The sequence below is a fragment of the Lynx canadensis genome, chromosome B2 (assembly GCF_007474595.2).
Source record: "Lynx canadensis isolate LIC74 chromosome B2, mLynCan4.pri.v2, whole genome shotgun sequence".
Taxonomy (NCBI): Eukaryota; Metazoa; Chordata; class Mammalia; order Carnivora; family Felidae; genus Lynx; species Lynx canadensis.
Window position 1 is genome coordinate 44,450,226 of NC_044307.1, and position 23,427 is coordinate 44,473,652.

General features: G+C 43.8%; 1 protein-coding gene across 3 annotated transcripts in view; it reads right to left on the reverse strand.

Moving 5' to 3' along the window:
* RCAN2 (regulator of calcineurin 2) overlaps positions 1–23,427 on the reverse strand; it is a 275,296-nt gene that overhangs the window by 90,684 nt on the left and 161,185 nt on the right. Inside the window, exon 1 of one of the 3 annotated variants that reach the window (XM_030315642.1) lies at positions 11,142–11,407. The exons of the other annotated variants lie outside the window; for them this stretch is intronic. Coding sequence (XP_030171502.1) covers positions 11,142–11,228 — 87 coding nt within the window. The 5' untranslated portion in view covers positions 11,229–11,407. Of the gene's footprint in view, positions 1–11,141; positions 11,408–23,427 lie in introns of those variants that run through there. 3 annotated transcript variants of the gene reach the window in all.

Below are 23,427 nucleotides of genomic sequence, written 5' to 3' on the forward strand. Positions count from 1 at the left end.
ATTGTTGTTAATAATAGGGTAAGTGTTATTTAAATATAGAGTATTATTTTGCCGAGCATACAAAGTATGGAACACTTCTTACAATGTGAGAATATAAAGTAGATCATCCACTAACCCACTCATTAATGATTCAGATCTACTGAGTATTTATTCAGGCAACAAAGAGTAGAGCTTTTAGTTCAGTTCTTGCGTGTGAGTGTGTGTGTGTGTGTGTGTGTGTGTGTGTGTGTGTGTGTGTGTTTTAAGTGTCACAGAATTGTTTACTAGTCTTATGACACAAGTTAATAAGGAGTCAGAGGTAGGTGCACATGGCAGGTACAGAGTTTTTAGGGCAAGAAGCCTATTAAGCAAAAGAGAAATTGAGCTCAGCTTGGGTAATTAATCTAATTTCCACCTATCTCCGCAGTTTTAAAATAGAAATGAGAAGTGAAGGTCAATATTGAAAGTATTGCAATTACAGTTTAGCATTACTGTGGTGAAAATAGTCTATAAGTCCATTTAAAACTCCTGCTCAAGGAGAGGTGTTTAAATCTGTTTTGAAGACATGGGTTGCGAGTTCAATCTCTCTTTACATTAAGGGGCATCTTGCCTTAAACCTCTGTGTCCTGCCATACATACCTCTCTCTGACTGCTGATTACACCTGACCTTTTATCTAAAAACCGAGACCTTCCCTTCCAAAGAAGGTGGTCTAACTGAATGTTCAAGGACACTCAGAATCGGAGCCTGTCATTCCTTTGTTAACATACATTTTCTCAATGCTACCACAAGGTAGCCTCTCGAAACACAGCGGTGGACAAGGGGAAAAGCCCCTGCCCTCAGGAAGCTTGCATTTGGTGGGAGGGGATGGAAATAAACTCACAGTGTGTCACCTTGTGATTGTGTTGTGACAGAACACAAGGCAGGGTGAGGGGTGGAGAGTGACCAGCAGGGCTGTGTTATTTTAGACTGGGGGGGTCAAAGAATGGCTCCATAACAGAAGAGCACGCCAGGTGGACCGCCAGGTGGACTCTAAGAGCACTTCGAGCAGAGCTCACAGGAAACACAAGTTAAAGAGACTGCCTGGCATGTGCCGGGAGCAAGGTGGTTAGAGCCAAGTGAGAGGAAGAAATACCCAGAGGAGATGAGGTGGACAAGGCAGCTGGGGTAAGGTCCGATGAACCTTGAGGACCACAGCAAGGCCTTGGGCTTTATTCTGAGTGAGATGGGAACCACTGAGCCTCTGAATTTTGGCCAAGTCGGGGTGGGGGGTTTCCAGACTGCTTCCCTTTCCATTAACTCAGTCACATCAGCAACTTCCGCATGGCTTCACTTCCTCCACCCCCAAGTGGCTGCGGACTGAGGATACTTCCTGTTTATCCAGCCACTTGATTTCCTGCTGCCTCCTGCTCTCAAGGGGGCGCTTACCTAGGGGCGTCTGGAAAAGACAGGAGGAGGCACAAACCGGCGAAGACACACAGCCTGAGAACTGCAGCATCCCTGCCACCTGTCTGGGTCTCTGGTTTCCTCCCCGGTTGCTGAGCCAGTGGCTTCCCACTCCAGTTCTGTGACCTCGGAGTGTCACTGAGGAAGGGCACTGCTGCCCCTGTGCAAAGCTGAGTTGAAAATTGCAGGGGAAGAGTCTGATGTAATTAGGGGCGGGAAAAGTAAAGTGCCCGGGCAAGATAACTCAAAACTATATCAGAAGTCTACTAATATTGAAAATGATGATGCTGATGGTGACGAAGGCTAACTTTACTTATGCCTGTTCTGTCTGCTAGTCACTGTGTGAAGTTTTTTTATATACTCAAATGCAGGGGCTCCCCGGTACTGACCTCTGAGGTAGATACTATTATTTTGTTCCTTTGGTAGTTGAAGAAACTTGAGGCAAAGAAGTAGGTCTCCTTGCTCAAGGTCACAGAGTCAGTAAGTATCCAACTAGCCAAACAGAGAATTCTAGGTATTAGGCGGTCTGACTTGGAGGCTGGGGTTGCTTCCTTCTCACATGCCCTATGTCAACAAAGGAGGCTTCTCTAGAGGCTGGAGCAGTGTGGTCTTTTTTTGGGAAAAATGAAATGGAGTGGAGCAAAGGCCAATACTGCATCATGACAGAGCACAGGCTTTTGCACCCAACAGACCATTAATCTCTGTATCTCTGGAGTCTAGTGTGAGACCTTGAACAAGGAAGGCACTCAATACATATTCGATGAATGAATGAATGAATCAATGAATGAATGAAAGCACTCTGCATAGAGCCTGACAAATGGTAAGTGCTCAATATATTGTTGCTATTATTAAGTGTGCTCACTGCTGATGCTTCCTATTTTAGGAAAAGTGGCCTGAGATGACTGTCTTAGTCAATACCTAAAAGCTCAGTGAAGTCACAGAAGATGAAATCAATTCTATTAGATGTATTATCGATGCAGGCAATGATAATACCCCAAGAAATCTTGGGTTCTGAACAGAATCCCAGTCCCAGCTTCCCCTTATGAATTGTGTGATCTTATTTACCTTGGAAGCGTCCTGTGAGAACGCTGAGTTTTGCGTAATTTAGAAAGCACTGTCCACAAGTAAATTATTATTATTGTGATTAGCACCCTCATCACTGCTGCTCCATAGTTCTTCACAGGTCACCCCTCCCCCGTCAGTGGAAAATGTTCGTGACCCCAGGAAAGCAGCAGAAGAGCCATCACGCCAGGTGTTATCAGCCTATTGGTGAGCCCTAGGGTTTTCCATCACTTTCCGTCCCTCCTCCTCATGACTAGATGGCATTATTAGATTTTGAAACAAATTTTAAAATGAAATCCAGAACCGATGCTATGCCTAGGATTGTCACAATGTTAGATTCATTGAGAAAAGTAAAATGATCTCAACTAGGGATCTATAGAAAAAAAAGTAGTATATTCCTACCTCTGATAAGAAATACAAGCCAGAAAGGGTGTTTCAAATACTAGAAGAAATATTATATATGAGTTCAATGTCTTATCCTCTAAGAGTTACATCTTTTCCCCCAATAATGAAATAATGGCTTATTAATTAATCCTTGGGGATTAATCCTGTAGTAGCAGAAAGAATGAAGCAAACCACAGTTTGATTCCCCGTTCTGCCAGGTAATGGCTACGTGATTTTGTGGCAAAAAATTTTGTCTCTCTGATTAGGAATCTGTTTTTAATGGGGCAATAGCCTTCGCCTATTAAGGGGATGTCAAGGAGTGCCTGGTGTGTGCCTTTTGCTGACACTTAGAAGTAGTCAGTGAATTGGGGGCGCCTGGGTGGCTTAGTCGGTTAAGCCTCTAACTCTTGATCTCAGCTCAGGTCATGATCTCATGGTTTGTGAGTTCAAGCCCAGCACTGGGCCTGTGCTGACAGCGTGGAGCCTGCTTGGGATTCTCTCTCCCCCTACCTTGCTCTCCCCCATTCATTCTCACGCACTCTTTCTCTCAAAATAAATAATAAATAAATTAAAAAAAAAAGAACTACTCAGTGAACAGGAAGAGTTGTTAGAATTTCTAAATTGCTTATCTTGATAACATATAATATTGTTCTAAGGAGATGAAAATCTCTTGGGATTTACATTTGTCATCATGTGGAATGGTTTAATGATCAACATATTAAATGGCTCCCCGAAATCAAATCTTTGGGGCACAGCATGAACACTGATCACCTATTCCTTTAGAACCACCAGAGATGACGGAAAAATCTTACAACTGAGCAGCAAACTACCTTATTGTTGAGACATGAAGAATATTATGGAAGGTGCTATTTTGAGGGATCAAAGCTGGTCTGTGGTCTAATCTACCAGAGAAGGATAAATTTGCTAACATCATCTTGCTAGAAGTGGAGGGATCAAGACCTTTTGAAAAACCTTTAAAAATAGGTGTTCATAGTTCAGGGCTCACATACCGGATTCTGGAGGAGCAATTGTGCCACTAGACTATAGAGATATACAGATCCCTTTGGTCTATAATAAGAAGAAGAAAAGACCATGGGTTTCCTAGCATTTCCCCTGCCTTCAGGAATTGTTTAGGCTTCTGTTTAACTTTTTTTTGACAGGAACCTTCTCTGGGCTCTTAATCCCCTGACAAGTTTAAGAGCTAGATAGGCCAGAGTAGAAGAGAAGAAACCTTCCACGGTCATGGAAGGAAAAAAAAAGAAAAAAGAAAAATATATAGTGTATAATATATAGTGTATATATGCAACATATTGTTGTGTGTGTGTGTGTGTGTGTGTGTGTGTGTGTGTTTTCCACCTAGATACATTTCATCAAAAAAGGAATATGAAAGAGCACATACAGTGAATATTTTCAAGGGAAAGTCTAACTTGGTAGGTATTTCATTCTCAACTACTTTTCAATTCTCCATTCTAGATAAAATGGAGAGAATACAACTTGTACCCGCTTGAAATCCTCATTAAATGAAATTGCATTGTGTTTTTATAAGTCGTATTTGGAATGAGTTTAGATTTAGAGCTGGGAAAGGATACATTCTCTTTACGTAAACAAATTCTAGGCCACGCGTGGGCTGGAGAGCTTATGACCTCTCTGGAAAGCTGAGCTATTCACCACAAAGTCACGATGGCTATTAAGCTTACAACCTGAACAGATCAAGTGATAATAAATGTTTCAGATATCATTTTCCTTCTTATTGTCAATTCTGAGCTTCATCAGAAAGTACTAAAACAGGCTATTATAAATTATTGATAGTTGTATTTGAACAGAATCAGATGCAAATCGTACTCTCTGAGTTTGACATTTAAATCTACTACTTTAGGAGAGCAGTGTTAACAAGGATGTTGTGTCACTGTTGTCGCTCAATAAATCTGGCACTTAGGGTAGAGGTGGAAACTGTCAGTGTCTCAGTTACTTTCCAACAGTTAAAAGACTCTTTGAACAGATAAGCAAGTTTTTAGTTGACTTTCCTGCTTGACAATGTCATTAGTTGAATACTATACCTTGTCTTCCCCTAACATGACAGGTGGCTGAGAAATCTGTCTGTTAACCTTCTCAAGGAGCATCTGCCACTCGCATAAAATCACTTCTTCCAAGTCTGTGAAAGATGTTTGCTACTTTCTTCAGAGGCAAGAAAATAGTCAATATAGCACCTCTAAGAATATTAGGTTCCTCAAAGTATCTTTAGGGTTAACTTCTAACATTCAGTTTTGCGTTAAGTCATTTATTTTCAAAAACGACCTCAATTCCAGCGCATTTTATTATTGGAGAAAAGAGCAAGTTTTTGTTTTGCTGGAGGGTTAAGATCTGCTATGAATATGCCACCCCACCCACCCTCCCATACACTCCTTTGTGGTGGTCAGAAAATAAAGTGGACAGATATATGAAACAAATGTTATTTAATATTACAGCCATCAAAGACAGTATGAGTAACATTTTGGCTACTCTAAGTTACCATGTATACTCTAGAGGGTTTCATTCTTTGTTGAAAACTAAATCATGTACAGCTCAAAATGGTCAATGTTACCGAGTGAGTGCAATGGTTTCTGAAGACTCTGAAAGAACTGTAGAGCTCTGTAGAGACATAAGGTCATGGGTTGTGGTCACCACAAGGTCATAGTTGCGATCACCATAAGGTCATGGTTGCAGTCAGACCCTCTACCCAGCACTGTGTTTGCAAGAAGCAGGAGAAATAGGCATGAGGCTTGACCAGCTCTCCTGACAAATACCCACAAGCGTCTCTTCCAAAACAACCCGCAATACTCATTACCCACATATTCACTGTGTCACTTGTCTCTCTCCTCAAAGCAAGGTACACAGTGTATCATACCAGCTCTGCTCCAGCCTTCTCCTCCTACGATCCCACCAAACAAAACAAGTAATTTGAAATATCCAGTGGTTCAAAATGACAAAGAGATTTCATTGTATTAAGTGGCCTCGATGTGCTGGTTTCTTACATAACTCACACAACAGCATGACACAGACCATGAGTCAGCCACCTCATACTATTGTGTGAAAAAGAAAACCAAATACACAAAGCATTGAGCATTTCCCTCAGCATGATTATCATGTGTCCAGAAAAGTTAAGAGACTTGCCCAAGGTTACATGGATTGGAAGGATACTGGGACGATTTCAAAAGCAGAGGAGAGAAAGTAGGACTCAGGAGTTGACCTTAAAAAGGCCCTGGCCTTTCTGAAGTGGGGGGGGGGGTGGGGGGCAGTGCAAGGGCAAGTCCTAGAGAAACCCTAAGATTCCAAGCATAGGAAGAACTATTATGCTGAGAATAATTTCCTGCTTATATTACTTCCTCACCCCAGAGAACTAACAGGCTTAAAATGTAGCATGAGGAAATCAGCCTAAGCACAGCTTCTAGAAAGGAGAATCTTTTAAAAATCTGAATAAGGGCCTAAGATAGTAATAGCCTCAGTGGGTCTCTGAATGAATGCTTGATTGAAATAGGTTAAATGGGGTCCTGAGTAAAACAGCAGAACTTCAAATAAGATGGCCTCTCTTCATCTACAGTCCCCTCTACTGGAATGCTTTGCCCTCAGATCTAAATGTGGCTCTCTCCCTCACTTCATTTAGATCTCTGAATGACATTGCAACAATGACATTTAATAAACTGTCACCTCCCAGAAATGTTTCTACTGGACATCCATTCACAAGTCGTGAATGGAATTTCCGGAGAAAGACAAATAGGGCAGAATTCTATTTGCCCGATTTCCTCCCCTTTCTTGGTACTATTGATTTAGCAGCTTTGGAAAAAATTAGGAAACTGGAGCCTGAAGGGCCCCCAAAGCAACCCCCTCCTCCAACAATTTATCCCCTCACAGCTTCATTTTTCTTCATAGCCCTTATCACTACGTGAAATTACAGAATACGTTTATTTGTTTACTGGTTGACTGTCTACCTCCCCTGTTAGACTATACACTCCATGAGGGCAGGGATGTCTGTCTTGTCCATCTCCCGGTGTCTAAAGCATTGCCTGGCAAGTAGTTAAGTGCACCACACATGTTTCTGAATGAATGAACAAATCTCTACTACCTTTGGAACTTTTGTTTTTCTAATAAGATCTGTCCTGTTTCCTGCCTGTTTCCTAATGAGAAGAAAGGAGTTTGTGAGCCCCCCTGTCCCCTGTATGAATGCCCATGGAGAAAAGACTGGATCCATGGAATATGAATCAGGAGCCCTCTACCCCAGAGAGGAGGCATCCACCTCTTTTCTGTAGGAAAGGCTTCTATTACAGAGGACGGATAGTCCCAGCCTTGGACGTCCCCAAGGGGATGGGAGACATTCTGCTGCAGGCTGCCTCTGTAGCTCTGAGAAGGCCACCCATGGTGGCCAGCAGTGGAGAAGAGTGTTTAGCATTGGCTCAGAGCCAGGTGGAAGCAACGCAGGTGTGGTGAACTGGTCAAAAGTATTGGGTGAGTCTCAACATTTCTGACAGCTTAGCGACATTGCTGCTAAAACTGCATGTATCATACCTTCATTTGGGGGATATGGCTCAAAGTGTGTAAGCAGAGGTCACTCTAGGTAATTCTTGACTGGCCAGATCTTCACTTAGCTGTGCCTAAGAGAGACAAGATGCTGACTTTATATGATAATCCATTCAGATCAGCCAAGTTAGAAGTTCTGGGCTTGAGGCCTGGGCATTGTCAATACTTTTTAAAGTTCTCCAGGGGATACCGATGTGCAGTCAAATTTAAGAACCACTGGACTAACGTGAAATATAAATTTCATTATCCATATTTAGATCCCTTTCATTTTCTCAAGGGTGTGGTTCCCTGTGGAGGAGGAAGACCACTTTTAGAAATATGAGAAGAACACCGGACAAAATCAACCCCACACACACACATGCACAATCTACGATTCATCAGATCATTTTCCTTCTATTGGGAGGGCTTCAAATTTCTTCATCTTTCCGAACATTCTTCTGCCATAAAACAGACCGCTAAGTTCATACCACCACCGACGGGATTTCTGGAGACAGACAAATATGGCAGAACTCCACGTGCTTGATTTCTTCCTCTTTTCGGTACTATTGCTCTAGCAGCTTTGACACAATTTAGGAAACGGGAGCCCGAAGGACCCTCAATGCAACCAGCTGAGACCCACCATTGAGGATAAAGCTTTCTATGTTGCGATAAGATACTAGAGAGGGAGAGAGCCAAAGCACAAGAGACTCTTAAAAACCGAGAACAAACTGAGGGTTGATGGGGGGTGGGAGGGAAGGGAGGGTGGGTGATGGGTATTGAGGAGGGCACCTTTTGGGATGAGCACTGGGTGTTGTATGGAAACCAACTTGACAATAAATTTCATATTAAATAAATAAATAAATAAAGATACTAGATTTGCATATGCCTCTACTCCTTTCAAATAAACAACTGCATTTGTGAAGAGTGCCTTGCATAACCATGCTTTTGCATGGGTGCTATGTGTAGAATGTGAGCGTCTGTACAACGCAAAAAGGCCTGAGATTAATCAAGCTGGATGCAGGCAGGTGAGACAAATCCTCCCTAGGTGCCTCCTTTGCTCTGACACTAATTATTAAAGACTCTGAAGAGAGGAACTCCTGGCTCTACCCTGTATCAGGGATTGGTGATTAATGAAATTTACCTTGGGAGAAACTTTGGTGCCAGCATTTTACATTTGAACATCTCTTCCTGACAATAAGCAGTGCTCACCTCTCAACAAACCTCTTTAGCCTGCCTTAGTTTGTTCATTTGCCCCCTTTTTCATAAGCACAGATTAGGTCTTTGCTTGATAATGATGTCACCATTTTACATTAAATGATTAAATGTCTGAAAAGGAAGAGCTGTGCTTTCTAAATTGCTAGTGTGTGTTGTGTGTGTGTATGTGTGTGCGTGTGTGTGTGTGTGTGTGTGTGTGTGCGCGTGCGCATATGTGTTTGGGGATTTGGAAGGGAAAACAGGCTCTGTGTCCCGGATGGTCAGTGTAAACTCAGCTGGAGTTAGGACATTCCAATTAACTGGCCAAAATAACCTATCACCTTCAGAGAATGTCTCAAAAGATGACAATGACAATTATGGCTACAGCTAACAGTTATTGGACACTAAAGATGTGTCAGGCACTGTGTTAATTATTTCGCATATATTATTTTCTTTAATCCTCCTACCAAGCCAACGAGGTAGAAACTACTCTTATACCCACGTTACAAGTGAGAAAATAAGGCACAGAAAAGATTTGACCCAAAGAAACAAATCCATTGTGATTCAGAGGTGTTTAGCAGTAAAGACATCTAACGTGTCTTTCTGGTGAGAGTCTTGCCAGAAAACCCCATGAATTTCTGATGAACAGCGTCAGCTGCTTTATAATCTGGCCCTGCCACACTCTGCTGTTTCCTCTCCAATCCCTCACAGACATCCTACTGCAGTCAAATGCATTGACTCACTTGACTGCAAAATGGAACGTTTCCCGTCCCCATGCCTCTCCTTTCTGTATCAAAATCCACCCATCTTCGAGTTCAAGTTATCACTTTCTCCACGAAGCCATCCCAACCATTCAGGTACAACCAGCTGCACAAATTTTGCGTCCCCTTCATTCCACAAAACACCCCCTGTCTTTAAGAAATATTGTATGTCTTTATTGCAGACACCTCCATCATATAAGCGTATTTTAAGCTCCTTCTGTGGCCTGGCATATCGCAGATCCCTAATACACATTTCCTCATTATCATTTCTTGGACCCAAAAAAGTTCAGATGATCTTAACAACATTTGCAGAGCAAGCATGTAATCAACAGAGAACGGGTAAGGACAGAGGGAACTATATATAAAGTTTTGCTTTACAGACACGTAATTCTGTTCCAGCAGTTGCTGGAAGACGTGTCTCTCCTCAGTTACCCATACCACGCTTTGAGTTGGCTTTAAACTGGAGGGGCTTTGATGGCTGCTCTCTCTCCGGAAAGGCTATGGCAGGTATGAGCGGCAGGACCGGGACTCTTTGCACGCGTGTTTCCATTCTGGACACCACCATAGGGGGTGCCAAACCACCGCATTCTGATTTTCTGAACCTCAATATGACAGGTGGTAGACACTTCCACAGCACTGGCAGAATTGGTGAACGCGGAGCCACACATTTGAAATAGGCAGGAACACCAAACCGGATTCTTGAGTCTGTTTCAAGAGTGCTCGACACCGCAGTCTTGAATGACAGAGCTAAGTGTGATAATTCTAGGGAACGCAAAAATCCCCACCTGGGAAGCAACGGGGTGTCACCTACACAGTCAACAATAAAGAATTCAGGGACCTCCTTTAAGTAAAGACTAAGGTGAGGGTGGAAAATGATTATGCAATGTAATTCCCCTTTTCTTCCTCCCGTTACACAATGAGTAACTGTCCTTTCTGTGTGTGTGAACTGTTTACACAAGAAGCTTCTGCTCATTCTTCTTTTCAGTACGAGAGGAGAAATCAAAATTCCCATTGTACAAGCACGGAATGTTTTTCATAATCTAAAACCAAATGGAAAAAAACAAAAAAGGCTGAATATCATCAGGGGACAATTACCCATGACAATTAAACAATAGCTGCAGACAATCTGTGAGGACCAACGGCCTGGAACGTTCCGTCTTAAGATGCAAAAGCTGTTTATGCCTGAACTTTCTTTATGGACAACTGCTGAGGGAAAATGACTTGCTTCCTTTGCCTGACAAAGCAAATGGAGGCGGCTGCCCTCCAACTTTGATTTCCAGGGAGCTAGAGATTGAAACTGCCATCTGTGGAACAGCTTTTGTTCAGTATGAAGACCGCACCGCGGCACCTTCAAGTGACATGCCACGAAGGGGGTTGCTTGTCCCACTACCAGGGTGTCCCGGGTGCAGTGTTTATTACGTGTGCTTCTTTTCATTCACTCGTCAATCTAATACCCCTCTCAACATTAAGGACCGGCAAATTCTCCCTATTGACACGGATACGAGACAACGAAAACATGTCTACTGTGAAAGGGCTGACTGGGGATCACCTAATAGAAAAGGCAGAACAGACCACGGTCGAGCTTTGCACATTCAAAATTAATGTGCCGTGCCGGTCCCTCTTCTAACTTATTCTCATTAACACAGGCATGCACTCACCGCTGGCATTTCTAGCGCTGTCTGGGAGCTGAAAACTATGAACCAAAGTCCCGTTTCCTTAAGCTAAAAAGGCTCTGCCGAGCAGCTTCGGTAACAGCAACAACGAAACACAAGATTGCAGGTGCATACCTTAACCTCCTGATTGGTAAAGACCTCGACATCCACCACACAGGCAACCAGAGTGGAAACATCACAGTCCATGCTAGGGGCTGGCATTCCCCCTCCTGAATTTTCAATCAAGAGCCAGGCGACCTCAGAGCTGTGTGTGATGGGAAGAGCCGCCAGGTGGATGCTGCCGTGGCCAGCCCGGGTGTCGCCTCGCCCTGGGGATCGCCGGTGCTCGGCACCTGGAGCCCGCTCCCTCTGCACGCACGCAGCCCGCGTCTGAGGCTGCACAGCAGAGTAATGAACGGCCCGGCTCGCTCATGGCAATGACATCACCACAAAGACTGACACAAGCTGAAGCTATTTTTTTCCCCCGAGCCTTTTATCTCGAGGCAGTGCAGTGGAGCAAATTGAACATGATTATGTGCTAAATCTGAACTCAGACTAAATCAATTCAGGCAGCGTTAGCTAGGAACTGAGTCATAGCTGTTGTTTCAGCCGAGTGCTTATGTTTGCAAAAAGCAAGGGGGAGAATCTGACACCAGAGGCTCTGTTTGGGGAGGGTGGGGAAATAACTCTGCAGATGAGCCTCCTGAGGTTAAGGTGTGACAAGTTTCTGCCTCAGAGATGAGCAGGAAGTTGAGGCATTCTGCAAATGGCTTGGCTTCTGTTAATTGCCCCGTGCCGCTCGGAGCAGGCACACGCGTTCTGGGCATCCTAATGCATCCCGGGCACGGGCTGAATAGAAATCCATTCTTGGAGTAACTAAAGAGCTGGTCGTCAGTCATTTAGGCCGCCTGGTAAGAGAAGATAATTAGAGGTCTGTGAAATTCTATTTGAAGCACATAAGTGCAGACCAGTTACTCTAAAAGCACCCTTCCAAGCACGGGATTTCAGGCTGTCTCCAAGGTCACTCAAACCAAAAGCAATCATGGAAAAGGAGTTACAGCAAACGTCTCATGTGGGGACAGATGGCAGCGTCTAATGGGCAAAGGCACTGATGTGGGTCATTGTCAGAGCCTTGGGGATCTATTTCACCTGAGACTTTGAACATGTCTGGTTGCTTTTTTTCCTGATTGTGAATCGTTGAGGGGCAGGGCTGTGGATAATTCACCTTTATACCTTGAGGCTTTAGCAGAGTGGCAAGAGTAAGTGATAATTGCTTAATGAGTGAAACTACTGAACAGGAATAGCCTTCTTTGGCAGTAGGAGTGAGCAAAGAGAAAACGTCAGATTAGTTTTTAGTTTAACATTAGTGGGAAAAGTCTCAGCAAAACTCAGTAACATTCTAGCAGGACCTATTCCCGGTAGGAGTACAGTTGCATCATCGATGGCTGCTGGAGCGTCATGATTTGCAACAGATTGGCGCCTTTCTAACACATGATTGGACAAGAGCGTTCCGATTTTGCATGCAGATGGGAAAGGTGACTTTTCAGACTAAACGTACAAGTTTTGTGGCTGCTCATTGGACTACATTTGAGCCTAGTGTTCCCCTTCAATGAGACATTTCCCATGCCAAATGAAAGCAGTCCACAAACACAAACATTTAGACTGATGAAATTGTGTGTGTGTGTGTGTGTGTGTGTGTGTGTGTGTGTGTGTGTGGCACTTCCTATGTTGTCCAGGGCACTGTGGGGAATATGAAGTCCTATATGCAGATAATTTAGCTCACACTTACTGAGTGAGGACTGTATGCAAAGCTCTGTACCAGATGCTCTCAGGGATAAAATGATGAAGCAGCAAAATTCCCCATCCTCATGGGGTTTAAAATCCAGTGGAGGAGATAAGACATGGAGACAAACATCTATACAATGAGGCAGTGGCAGTGGCGATGGTGGCTCAGGAACTACAGACAGCATTTAGTGGGAGCACTAGCGAAAGAGCAATGGATAATGAGAGCGGCTGTGGCGGGTGAGCATCAGGAAAGAGAACATGGCCTCTGCTCTGATCTTGAAACATGGGTAAGGCTATGGCAGACAGGGAAGGGGGGAGGGGAGCCCCTCAGAAGGGGCAGCAGACTAGAGGTGTTCAGACCAAAATAAAGAATAAGTTATTTGAGGAGCAAGGCACAGTGAAGCTTAAGTTTGGAGCCCGGGGGGGACAAGGGAGCAAGAGCCAGACGGCTCATAGCCTTGAGGGACCCTGGATGCCGACCCAGTCGACCATGGAATGCAGGAAAAGTTTTTGAGAAAGTATATACATAAAGTATATACAAAGATGAACATAATTTTGAATACCATTGATGTCTGTTCAAGAGGCAAAACAAAGAAATAGCTATTGCTTTCATATGCCATGGCACACGCTAAAATTGACTTTTTAAAAGTTGCATACCAGTGACATGCTGGTGAGAGCTTAACCATCAGTGTTCTGTAAGGAAAAGCCCAATGTGTAGTGTTTGCTGATTTCTGTGGTGTAAATATTCTTATCATGGCTGAAATCAAGCAACCAGTGTGAAGTCACTTGAATGCGAAGTTGGGAGGCAATGCCTATGTCTGTGCACAACGGCCGTTTGAGCAGCTTCCCGCACACCGTTTGACAGTCATGAATACATTTGTTGGCAGAGGTTAGGTCCAGGATGTAGGTCCAGAGCCCATCAAGGAACAGCAGGGCGGAAGGAACATTTTAATCACTGGGATCTGTGCATCCTTTCACACTTTCTATTTAGGAAAGGACACACATGTGTTATTTCAAGAAAAAGAATCCTGTGATGATCAGTCTTGGCCAGAGGACATGAGTCTATCCAGGAAGCACAGCCCCACTCAAAATCGTAAAATAGGTTTTTTTTTTTTCCTGATACATCCTCAGTTTCTCCATTCCGATTGGCTCCTGCCCTGGAGATTCCTTCCTTTGCTCAAGAAACCACTAACTTTACCTTCTCCTCTTTTCAAGGACACAGCCGTCAATTCATTTATATGAGCATGAAATGACTGATAATACATAGTCTTACCCGTCAGAAAGGAATCTGTATTTAAAAAATTTTTTTAACGTTTATTTTATTTTTGAGAAAGAGAGAGACAGAGCATGAACGGGGGAGGGGCAGAGAGAGAGGGAGACACGGAATCGGAAGCAGGCTCCAGGCTCTGAGCCATCAGCCCAGAGCCCGACGCGGGGCTCGAACTCACGGACCGTGAGATCGTGACCTGAGCTGAAGTTGGACGCGCAACCGACTGAGCCACCCAGGCACCCCAGAATCTATATTTTAATAAGTGATCAAATATTAAGCTGAGTAAATAGTGTTTTTATTGTGGAATTATATACATTAAGAGCATATGGTGATTCTATTTTTTTTTTTAATTTTTAAATACTTTTTTTTTTTTGAGAGAGAGACAGAGCACGAGCAAGGGAGGGGCAGAAAAAGAGAGGGAGACACAGAATCCGAAGCAGGCTCCAGGCCCTGAGCCGTCAGCACAGAGCCCGACGCGGGGCTTGAACCCACAAACAGCAAGATCATGACGTGCGCCTGACCCGAAGTCAGATGTTTAACTGACTGAGCCACCCAGGAGCCCCAGAGAGAGCAGATGGTGATTCTAAAATAACACAATTGGGTTTTTTATTTTTTTATTTTTTTATTTATTTTTTTTTTTTAAATTTTTTTTTCAACGTTTATTTATTTTTGGGTCAGAGAGAGACAGAGCATGAACGGGGGAGGGGCAGAGAGAGAGAAGGAGACACAGAATCGGAAACAGGCTCCAGGCTCTGAGCCATCAGCCCAGAGCCTGACGCGGGGCTCGAACTCACAGACCGCGAGATCGTGACCTGGCTGAAGTCGGACGCTTAACCGACTGCGCCACCCAGGCGCCCCCACAATTGGGTTTTTTAAATAGGTTGGTTCAACAAATTGGATATACAATACAATTCAATTGCCTACACAAAAACACTCATTTTCCTACAGATCAGAGCCCACAGGGGGCTTCCCTGGTAAATAGTGTCCTGTTTCTCTCGAGAGAATGTACTTTTTATAGCTGGGAGATGAGTTAGCAGGCTTGGAAGTGTCTGGGGTATGTATATAAGCACCTGGCTGAGGACTCTAAGGCCTGACATATCTTGGCTCCTACTTCCTCTCTTGTCTCATCTCATGCTGTATTGCCCTGTGCTGTCCAGGTCCCAGACCCACCCATCTTCTTGGCATTCCAAAGAAGTACTGAGCTCTTTCGCATCTCAGGGACTTTGTACGTATTGCCCTTGTCTGAACACATGCAGACCTTTTCACGGCTGGGTCCTTCCTATCATCCATGTCTCAGCTCAGGCATCATCTCCTCGGAGAAACCCTTCCTGATCGCCTGAAACACAATGTGTACGCACGCGTGCACACGCACATGCGTGCACACACGGAATCAATCACTATCCCAGCGTCTTTGTTTTAGTTTTATTCATAGCACCTTTCACTCTCTGAAATCACTGTTCACTTAGTTCTTACTTAATTCTTGTTTCCCCAGCTAGAATTTAATCTCCACACAAGCAGAGATTTTTTTTTGCCTATTCTGTTCCCTGCTTATTCTCAGTGGCTAGAAGCCTGACACTTAGGAGGCACTCTATGAAGTATCTGATGCGTGAATGGATAAGTAAATGAATGAATGGATTTTATTTTATTTTTTAACATTTATTTATTATTGAGAGACAGACACAGAACATAAGCAGGGGAGGGGCAGAAAGAGGGGGACAGCAGGCTCTAGGCTCTGAGCTGTCAGCACAGAGCCCAATGCTAGGCTCAAACTCACAAACTGCGAGATCATGATCCGAGTGGGAGTCGGACGCTTAACCGATTGAGCCACCCAGGAGCGCTGCTGAATGAATAAATTTTAAAAGGCAAGTAGAGGGACTCAACCCAAAAGAGGTGCCTCGTGATCTGGGAGTTTTAGGAAGGTCCTTTCAGGAAGGTATAAGGTATATGGGCATAGGAGTTCAGTGATCACCCCATTCTTGATAGCTGAACCCTGGCACAGCTCTCCTCAGGAGCACCCTTTCCAGCTGAAGTGGCCATAAAATCATAGGATTCATCCCAAGCCACTGCTCTTCCGATGACTGACCACATCACGAAAATGGATGCAAATGATGCAGATCCCTTAGGCAAAGATCACTTCCCTGCCCCTCTGGCCAGGCAATTCTTGCAGTCGTCTCCAAGTGGGCAGGAAGAGATATGCACCTTTTATTTTTATTTTTTTAATTTTTTTTAAACGTTTATTTATTTTTGAGACAAAGAGAGACAGAGCATGAACAGGGGAGGGGCAGAGAGAGAGGGAGACACAGAATCAGAAACAGGCTCCAGGCTCTGAGCTGTCAGCACAGAGCCTGACGCGGGGCTCGAACTCACGGACCGCGAGATCATGACCCGAGCCGAAGTCGGACGCTTAACCGACCGAGCCACCCAGGCGCCCCGAGATGTGCACCTTTTAGTCCCAGAGGCAGCAGCCGGATCTGTCTTGCTAATGGGCATAGATCTTCCCATTACAGCTGTGGGGTGCCAAAGGCTTTGCTCCTTCCATGTGTCTTGCAGGATCATTTGTTTTTAATGTTCATTATAGAAAATTCCAAACATATTCAGACATAGAATATAATAATAAGCCTTCACATACCCACCAGCCAGGTGCAAGAATAGCTTTGGGGATCAATCTTGCGTCCTCTCTGCCAGCGGGTCTCAGAGTGTGGTTCAAACTAGCAGCATCAGCATCATCCAGAAACTTGTTGGAAACTTACATTCTTGAATCCCACCTAAGACTGAAGCAGAATCTCTGCACGTGTGGCTGGTATCTGTAGTCTAATAAGCCCTCCAGGGGATTCCAATGCAAGACCACATCTAAAGATCACTTCTGCATGTCCCCACTCACACTCACTCCTGGTTATTTTGAAGCAGGTGCCTGACATCGTATCATCTCATCTGTAAATATTTCTATATATATACCTCCAAAAGGTAAGGGCTCATTTTTGGAAATTACAATACCTATCATCACACAACCCAAGAAGAAACAGTATCATCATCAAATATCCTGCCAGTGTGCACACTGCTCCAAACTACCAATCTTCTCTTCCCTCTCATCCTCTCCTGCCCCCCTTCCTTCCTTCTTTCCTTCTTTTGTTGCTTGTTTATCTAAATTGGGATCCAAACTGTGGTGTCTCTCATGTCTGTTTTAATCTATAGAATTCTCCTCTATCCCTTCTTTTTTCCTTCCTTGCAGCTTGTTGTTGGCGATGAAACCATGTTATTTGTCCTTTAGAGTTTCCCCAGTCTGGAGTTTCACGATGAGCTCCACACGGTGTCATTTTTTTTTTTTAATTTCTTTTTCAACGTTTATTTATTTTTGGGACAGAGAGAGACAGAGCATGAACGGGGGAGGGGCAGAGAGAGAGGGAGACACAGAATCGGAAGCAGGCTCCAGGCTCTGAGCCATCAGCCCAGAGTCTGACGCGGGGCTCGAACTCACGGACCGCGAGATCGTGACCTGGCTGAAGTCGGACGCTTAACCGACTGCGCCACCCAGGCGCCCCACACGGTGTCATTTAACTGGTTTCTCTGTTACCTGCAGATCCCGTTAATTAGGTCCAGAAGCTTGATAGATTTGGGTTTGGCAAGACTCCTTCCTAGATGGTGATGTGTTCTTCCACCAGGGGGTATATAATGCAAGGCTGTCTCTCTTTTGCGGTATAAGCGACCTTTCATGCAAATGCCTCGACTCATTCTTTTGTTAGGATTTGTGAAATAATGGTATTCCTTCATGCATTCATGGACTGCTTCCACGGAGAGGAACTGCTTCTCATCTACCATGTAGTTACTCTGAGCTACATTTTTGTAAGACAGGAAAAATACACACGTTACTCTTTTCCTTTATTAGCTAGTGTGTGTGTGCATATGCGTGTGTGTGTTTAAATAATTTGCTTCCTTATCCCTCAAAGAAGATCATTGACGGTTTTTTTTTTAAGTATCATTAAGAACTTATGAATTAAACATTTAATGAATTTAAATCCATTGTAGTTTTATTTCATTGATGCTTCAATTGCCCATCTTTGGCTGGTGAGAGTCTAATCAGGTTGGCTCCTGTGTCCTTTTGACGCAATCCTAGTGCCTTTGAGGGCTACCTCTCCTTACAGCGTGACAAGATATTCCAGGCTTATCTTGTCCTTTTTCTCTTCCAGATAAAGAATCAACCATTTCTCCAAGGAGCCCCAGTTCCATTTAGCAATTATTTTAACATATTTCCAGATCATAATCTATATACTTATAGACAGGTCACTTTGCACTGGGTTGGTTATTGTTTATAAGCATTTCAGTGGACAGACCTAGGAATTATATCAATATATTTAGAAGAGAGCATATGAGTTCAGATTGATGATTCCAATTCAAATCCAAAAGTACAGTGTTTTTTGCTGAAACTCATCAGTCTTATATCCGTATCCTATTTCTTCTACATCAAATATCTTGGTAGTTACTAAAACCATAATTATTCATTTGCTTTATCCAATAATATAGGTACTGCAGTCTTGGAATCACATTATTAATACCGCAAGGACGAATTTAAGATTTTTCCCCAATTCTTTTGTCCTTTGGGTATATCCCATAAAGGAGATACAACATACTGTGCCTTGCAGTCATTTGAAATAGTTACTCGACCCCATCATCCGGATACCAAGTTAGGTTTCATTGGTTTCAAAAATTTATACTTTTAGAAGCATTTACTTTTTAAGGTTCATTTGCTTCCAAAATGTTTCCAAATTTACTCTCTTTTTTTAAAAGTAACACTGAATTCATAAGGATTATTGGTCCCATTAAACTTAATTGTGTTTTATAATTACAAAAATTTTGCATGGTTCAAAAATCAAAACTACAACTCTACAAAGAAATCTGGCTTCTAAGCCCTGTCTCCTCCATCCCATTTCCTCCCTCCCTCCCATACGGGTTACTGCCATTTCATCTTTACTGTTTATCCATTCTTCCATCAAAAAAAAAAAAAATTAGCAAATTTATATGTATATTATTTTCTCTCTCTTAGACAAATGGGAGCATACTTTTCACACTTTACTGTCTTGCTTTTATCACTAAAAAATGTGACCCTAGAGATCATTCCATAATAATACATAGAAATGTTCCTATTTCTTTTAATAGTATTCCACTATGTGGATATGTGAAGTTTGTACAACTAGGTCCCTACTGATAGGCATTAGGATTGTTTCCAATCTTTCGGTATTAAACGGTGCAGCCACGGATAGACTTTGCTCATATATATGTGATTTTGCTAGATCCAGTCAAATTCTCCTCCACGGGGGTTGTGCCATTTTGCTTCCTTACCAGCAATTTATGAAAAGCGTTTCCCCACAGAACGTGTTGTGGAATGTACTGGACATCTGCCCATCTGGTGAGCCAGATGCAGTCAGTCTAGAGGAGCTTCGATTTGCACTGCCATTATGGGCACATTTAAGGATCTTTCTATACGTGCATTAGTATAGCCTTGTTCTTGTCAGTAGTCCCTACCTTTTCCCCAGGTAATTTAGGTTCTGTTTCTCACCTGAGCAAGCAAAATGTCCTAAACACACACCAACAGGCCTCCATGAGTTTTGTTCACAACACTCTTACGAACAAGGTGGAGCATTTGTTCCAGCGGTTAAGAGCCATTTGAAGCTCTTTTTTCTTCCCAGGACAGCACATGTAGGCCCGGCTGTCACAAGTCAAACATGGTCCCACCCCAGGTCTCCTTCAGGTGGTATCCCTTGCCTTGAATGCCATTTCTCCCCATCTTAGCAGGGCTCACTCCTCCACGTAGGCAGGTCTCTGCTCACGTCAGAGAGGCCTGCCCTCATCAGTCTCGCACTAAGTCTCACACTCTCACTACCTCCTTCCTCTGTTATATTTCTCTTCAAAGCACTTACCACTCACGGATGGTATTCACTTATTTGTGTGGTTTCGTTTTACCTCTCCCATGAGAATGTAAGCCCCGTGAGGGCAGGGCTCCCCTGCCTTGTTCACTGCGGTTTCCCTAAGTGCCTACAACAGGGCCTGTTGTACTATGAGAGCTCAATGAACATGTGTTGGGTGAATGAATAACTGAATAAGTGAAATCCTTGTGCTCTGAGAGCCAGCTGAGGCCAGGTGCTGCCGGGAACATGGACAAAACATAAGTATATGAAATGGGTCCCTGTGAGGGAGCAATGAGCCTGAGAAGGGAGGGTGAGGCGAGTGAAGATGCCTCAGGTCATTGGGCGGTGGGGATGGTGAGGTGGAGGCAGGGGAGGTCCATAAGAAGTGGGAGGAACACGGAAGGGGAGAAGGAGGGACACGAAATCAAAGGTCCCCATTCTGGGGGCGCCTGGGTAGCTCAGTCGGTTAAGCATCTGACTTCAGCTCAGGTCATGATCTCACAGTTCATGAGTTCCAGCCCCACGTCGGGCTCTGTGCTGACAGCTCAGAGCTTGGAGCCTGCTTCAGATTCTGTCTTTCCCCCTCTCTCTCTGCCCCTCCCCTGCTCATGCTCTTTCTCTCTCCAACTCTCAAAAAACAAATAAACATTAAAAAAAAATTTGCACCTGGGTGGCTCTGTCCGTTAAGCATCCGACTTTGGCTCAGGTCATGATCTTATGGCTCATGGGTTCAAGCCCTATGTCGGGCTGTGTGCTGACAGCTCAGAGCCTGGAGTCTATTTCAGACTCTCTGTCTCCCTCTCTCTCTCTGCTCCCCCCCCCCACTCTCCCTCTCTGTCTGTCAAAAATGGGTAAACATTTTTAAAAAGTCCCCATTATGCAGCAGCCCCATGTTATGTGGCAATACCCTCAGTCAGACTCAAGGACAGCCATTCCACTACTCCCCCAGTTGGCACCTACTGAGGTCCTACAAATCTCTAACAGCTAATCCCCAAGTGGCACGCTGAGGGAGCCATCACCATTTCTTCTCTGCCTTGCCCTCTTCCCCAGTTCCCAGGGTCTTATACCTGCCTTGATCCATCCTTTAATAAGAAGACATATTTCCCCTTTGCAACCTTCACATAGGAATCAGATGGTACATTTTATACTAGGCAGTGCTACGGCCTAAGAAGCCGACATACTTGAAAAATGACAGGGATGAAACTAAATAGAATGTTAGCTTAAGCACCCCTGTGTTTGGCCATTCAATTCTCTGAGAACTGCTCCTCCTCCTTCCATCTTGGATTCATCTGAGGGGGCCCTGATCAGACAAAGTCAGTCAGAGTTCTCATGAAGATTTTCCGAACCAAAACTGGGCCAGGAGAATATCTATGATATTCCAGTATTATTTCAACCAATGCCTCCCTCTTTCCTCAAGCAAATTCAGATACTATTTCCATTACTAACAACCAAAAAAGTCCGAGCTAACTCACATACACACATGCATGCATGCATGCACATGCACACACACACACACACACACACACACACACAGCCCTAGGTTAAATAACAGGGGACAAGGGTACAATAAAGCAGAAGTCATTTGTCAGGTTTTCCAATTGTCTCATTAAAACTACCCCCCAGTTATATTAGAGGTGAGGGAGCTGGCATCATCTTAAACCCCTCCTAAGGTAATACATATCAGGGGTTCCAGGATGGATCTCTGCAAAGAAAACCTCCTCGCAGAACCATCTTTCCACCTCTGATGGCTTTGCCCTGCTCATCCCTCTTTTAGGTTTTCAGCTATCTAACTAGTTTTTTGGCCACCTACTTTGAATACCTTCATATTGGTCTGATATTTACCTCTACCTGGAATGTCATATTTACTATTTTATTGTGTCTCAGTTGAATCCTGGAATTTTTCATCCTGTCGTACATCATTAAAAAAATTTTTTTTAAACATTTATTTATTTTTGAGAGACAGAGAGAGAAAGAGCATGAGCAGGAGGGGGAGAGAGAGAGGGAGGGAGACACAGAATCTGAAGCAAGCTCTAGGCTCTGAGCTGTTTGTTAGCACAGAGCCCGATGCGGGGTTCGAACTCACGAACCGCGAGACCATGACCTGAGCCGAAGTCGGACGCTCAACCGACTGAGCCACCCCCGTGCTCCTGTCATACATAATTTAATTAGGGCTAACCTTTGAAGTCACTGCAAAAATTTATTAGCATTGTATTATTTAAACTTCACAATGGGTCCCATTTAGAGAATGAGGAATTAATCTGCCTCAGATCAAATAGCTAGAAGGTGGTGGATGCAAACCACTTGTCTCCAAAGCGTGAACTCTGAACGTCTCTACTACATCAACTTTAACATGCTGGAGCAGAAAACATGAACACATCTTTGCTTTTGAGAGAATTCTAGTAGTGATGCGAAGGCTGGATTGGAAGGTATCAAAGTCTTATCTTCAAGAAGATGGTGTCAGGGATAACAGTGGGTTTCTTATAGAGGATGAAAGATTCCATCTACCAGCAAAATCAAGACTGCCTTCGTGAAAGAGGAGGGCATTTGACATGGATACTGCATACAACTACGATGGATCCAGGTCTTATGAGCAAGGGTAGTTGTTCAAAAACCAGTGTACGGGCCATTTAGTTGTAACAGAAAGTGTGAAGAGGGCCATGGTGAGTTATAAGATCTGAAGGGAGGTTGTGGCCAAGTAGATGAGGGCTTTGAGTGACAGGGCGAAGAGTGAGTATTTTACTCCGTAAGGTATCTTTCAAAAGATCATTAAAGATCTGTGCACGAGGTTGAATTGGAGTGAACAAGGACTACAAATTATCATAATTCCAGACTCTTTCCAGAAGGCGCTGAGGGGTTGGGTTATGGAGATGCAACAGTAAATGTAAGCCAAGGGGTGGATACGAGAAACACCATGGAGAAAGAACGTGTAGGATTTCACAGTTAATTGGCTGCCCAGGTAATGGTCTGAGAATGGGAAGTGACATGAGGAGGGATGCCGGTTGGAAGTAACAGAAAAAGGAGAAGGGGAGGCAGGAAGAGGAGGAGATTCTAAAGTTCCAAGCCTGGGTAGAGAGTGGTAACTTTATCAGAAATAACTTAGTTATGTAGGTGACAAGAGTAAAATGTGAGCAGTTTTATCCATCCACGACAGTTAGATACATGCTCACGGTTTTTCATTTCAATCCTTAACCAGTGTCACTAATCTTTAGCAAAAAAAAAATTGCAAAAAAGAGGGGTAAGGGTAAAACCTGAGATTGTGACTCACGGTGGTAATAGGTACTAGTCTTTAGGTATTAATCAGGGATGGACATTACTGAAAAACCGTTATGAGTCAAAAGCTAGAAACATGCCCTTTCACCCCTTTCCCCCCACCCCATTCTCCTTCTCATGTTAAGACCTGACATGGGAAAAATAACATGCAAATCTATGAACAGGGGTCATTCTACACAACTATTCCTATTCTCTT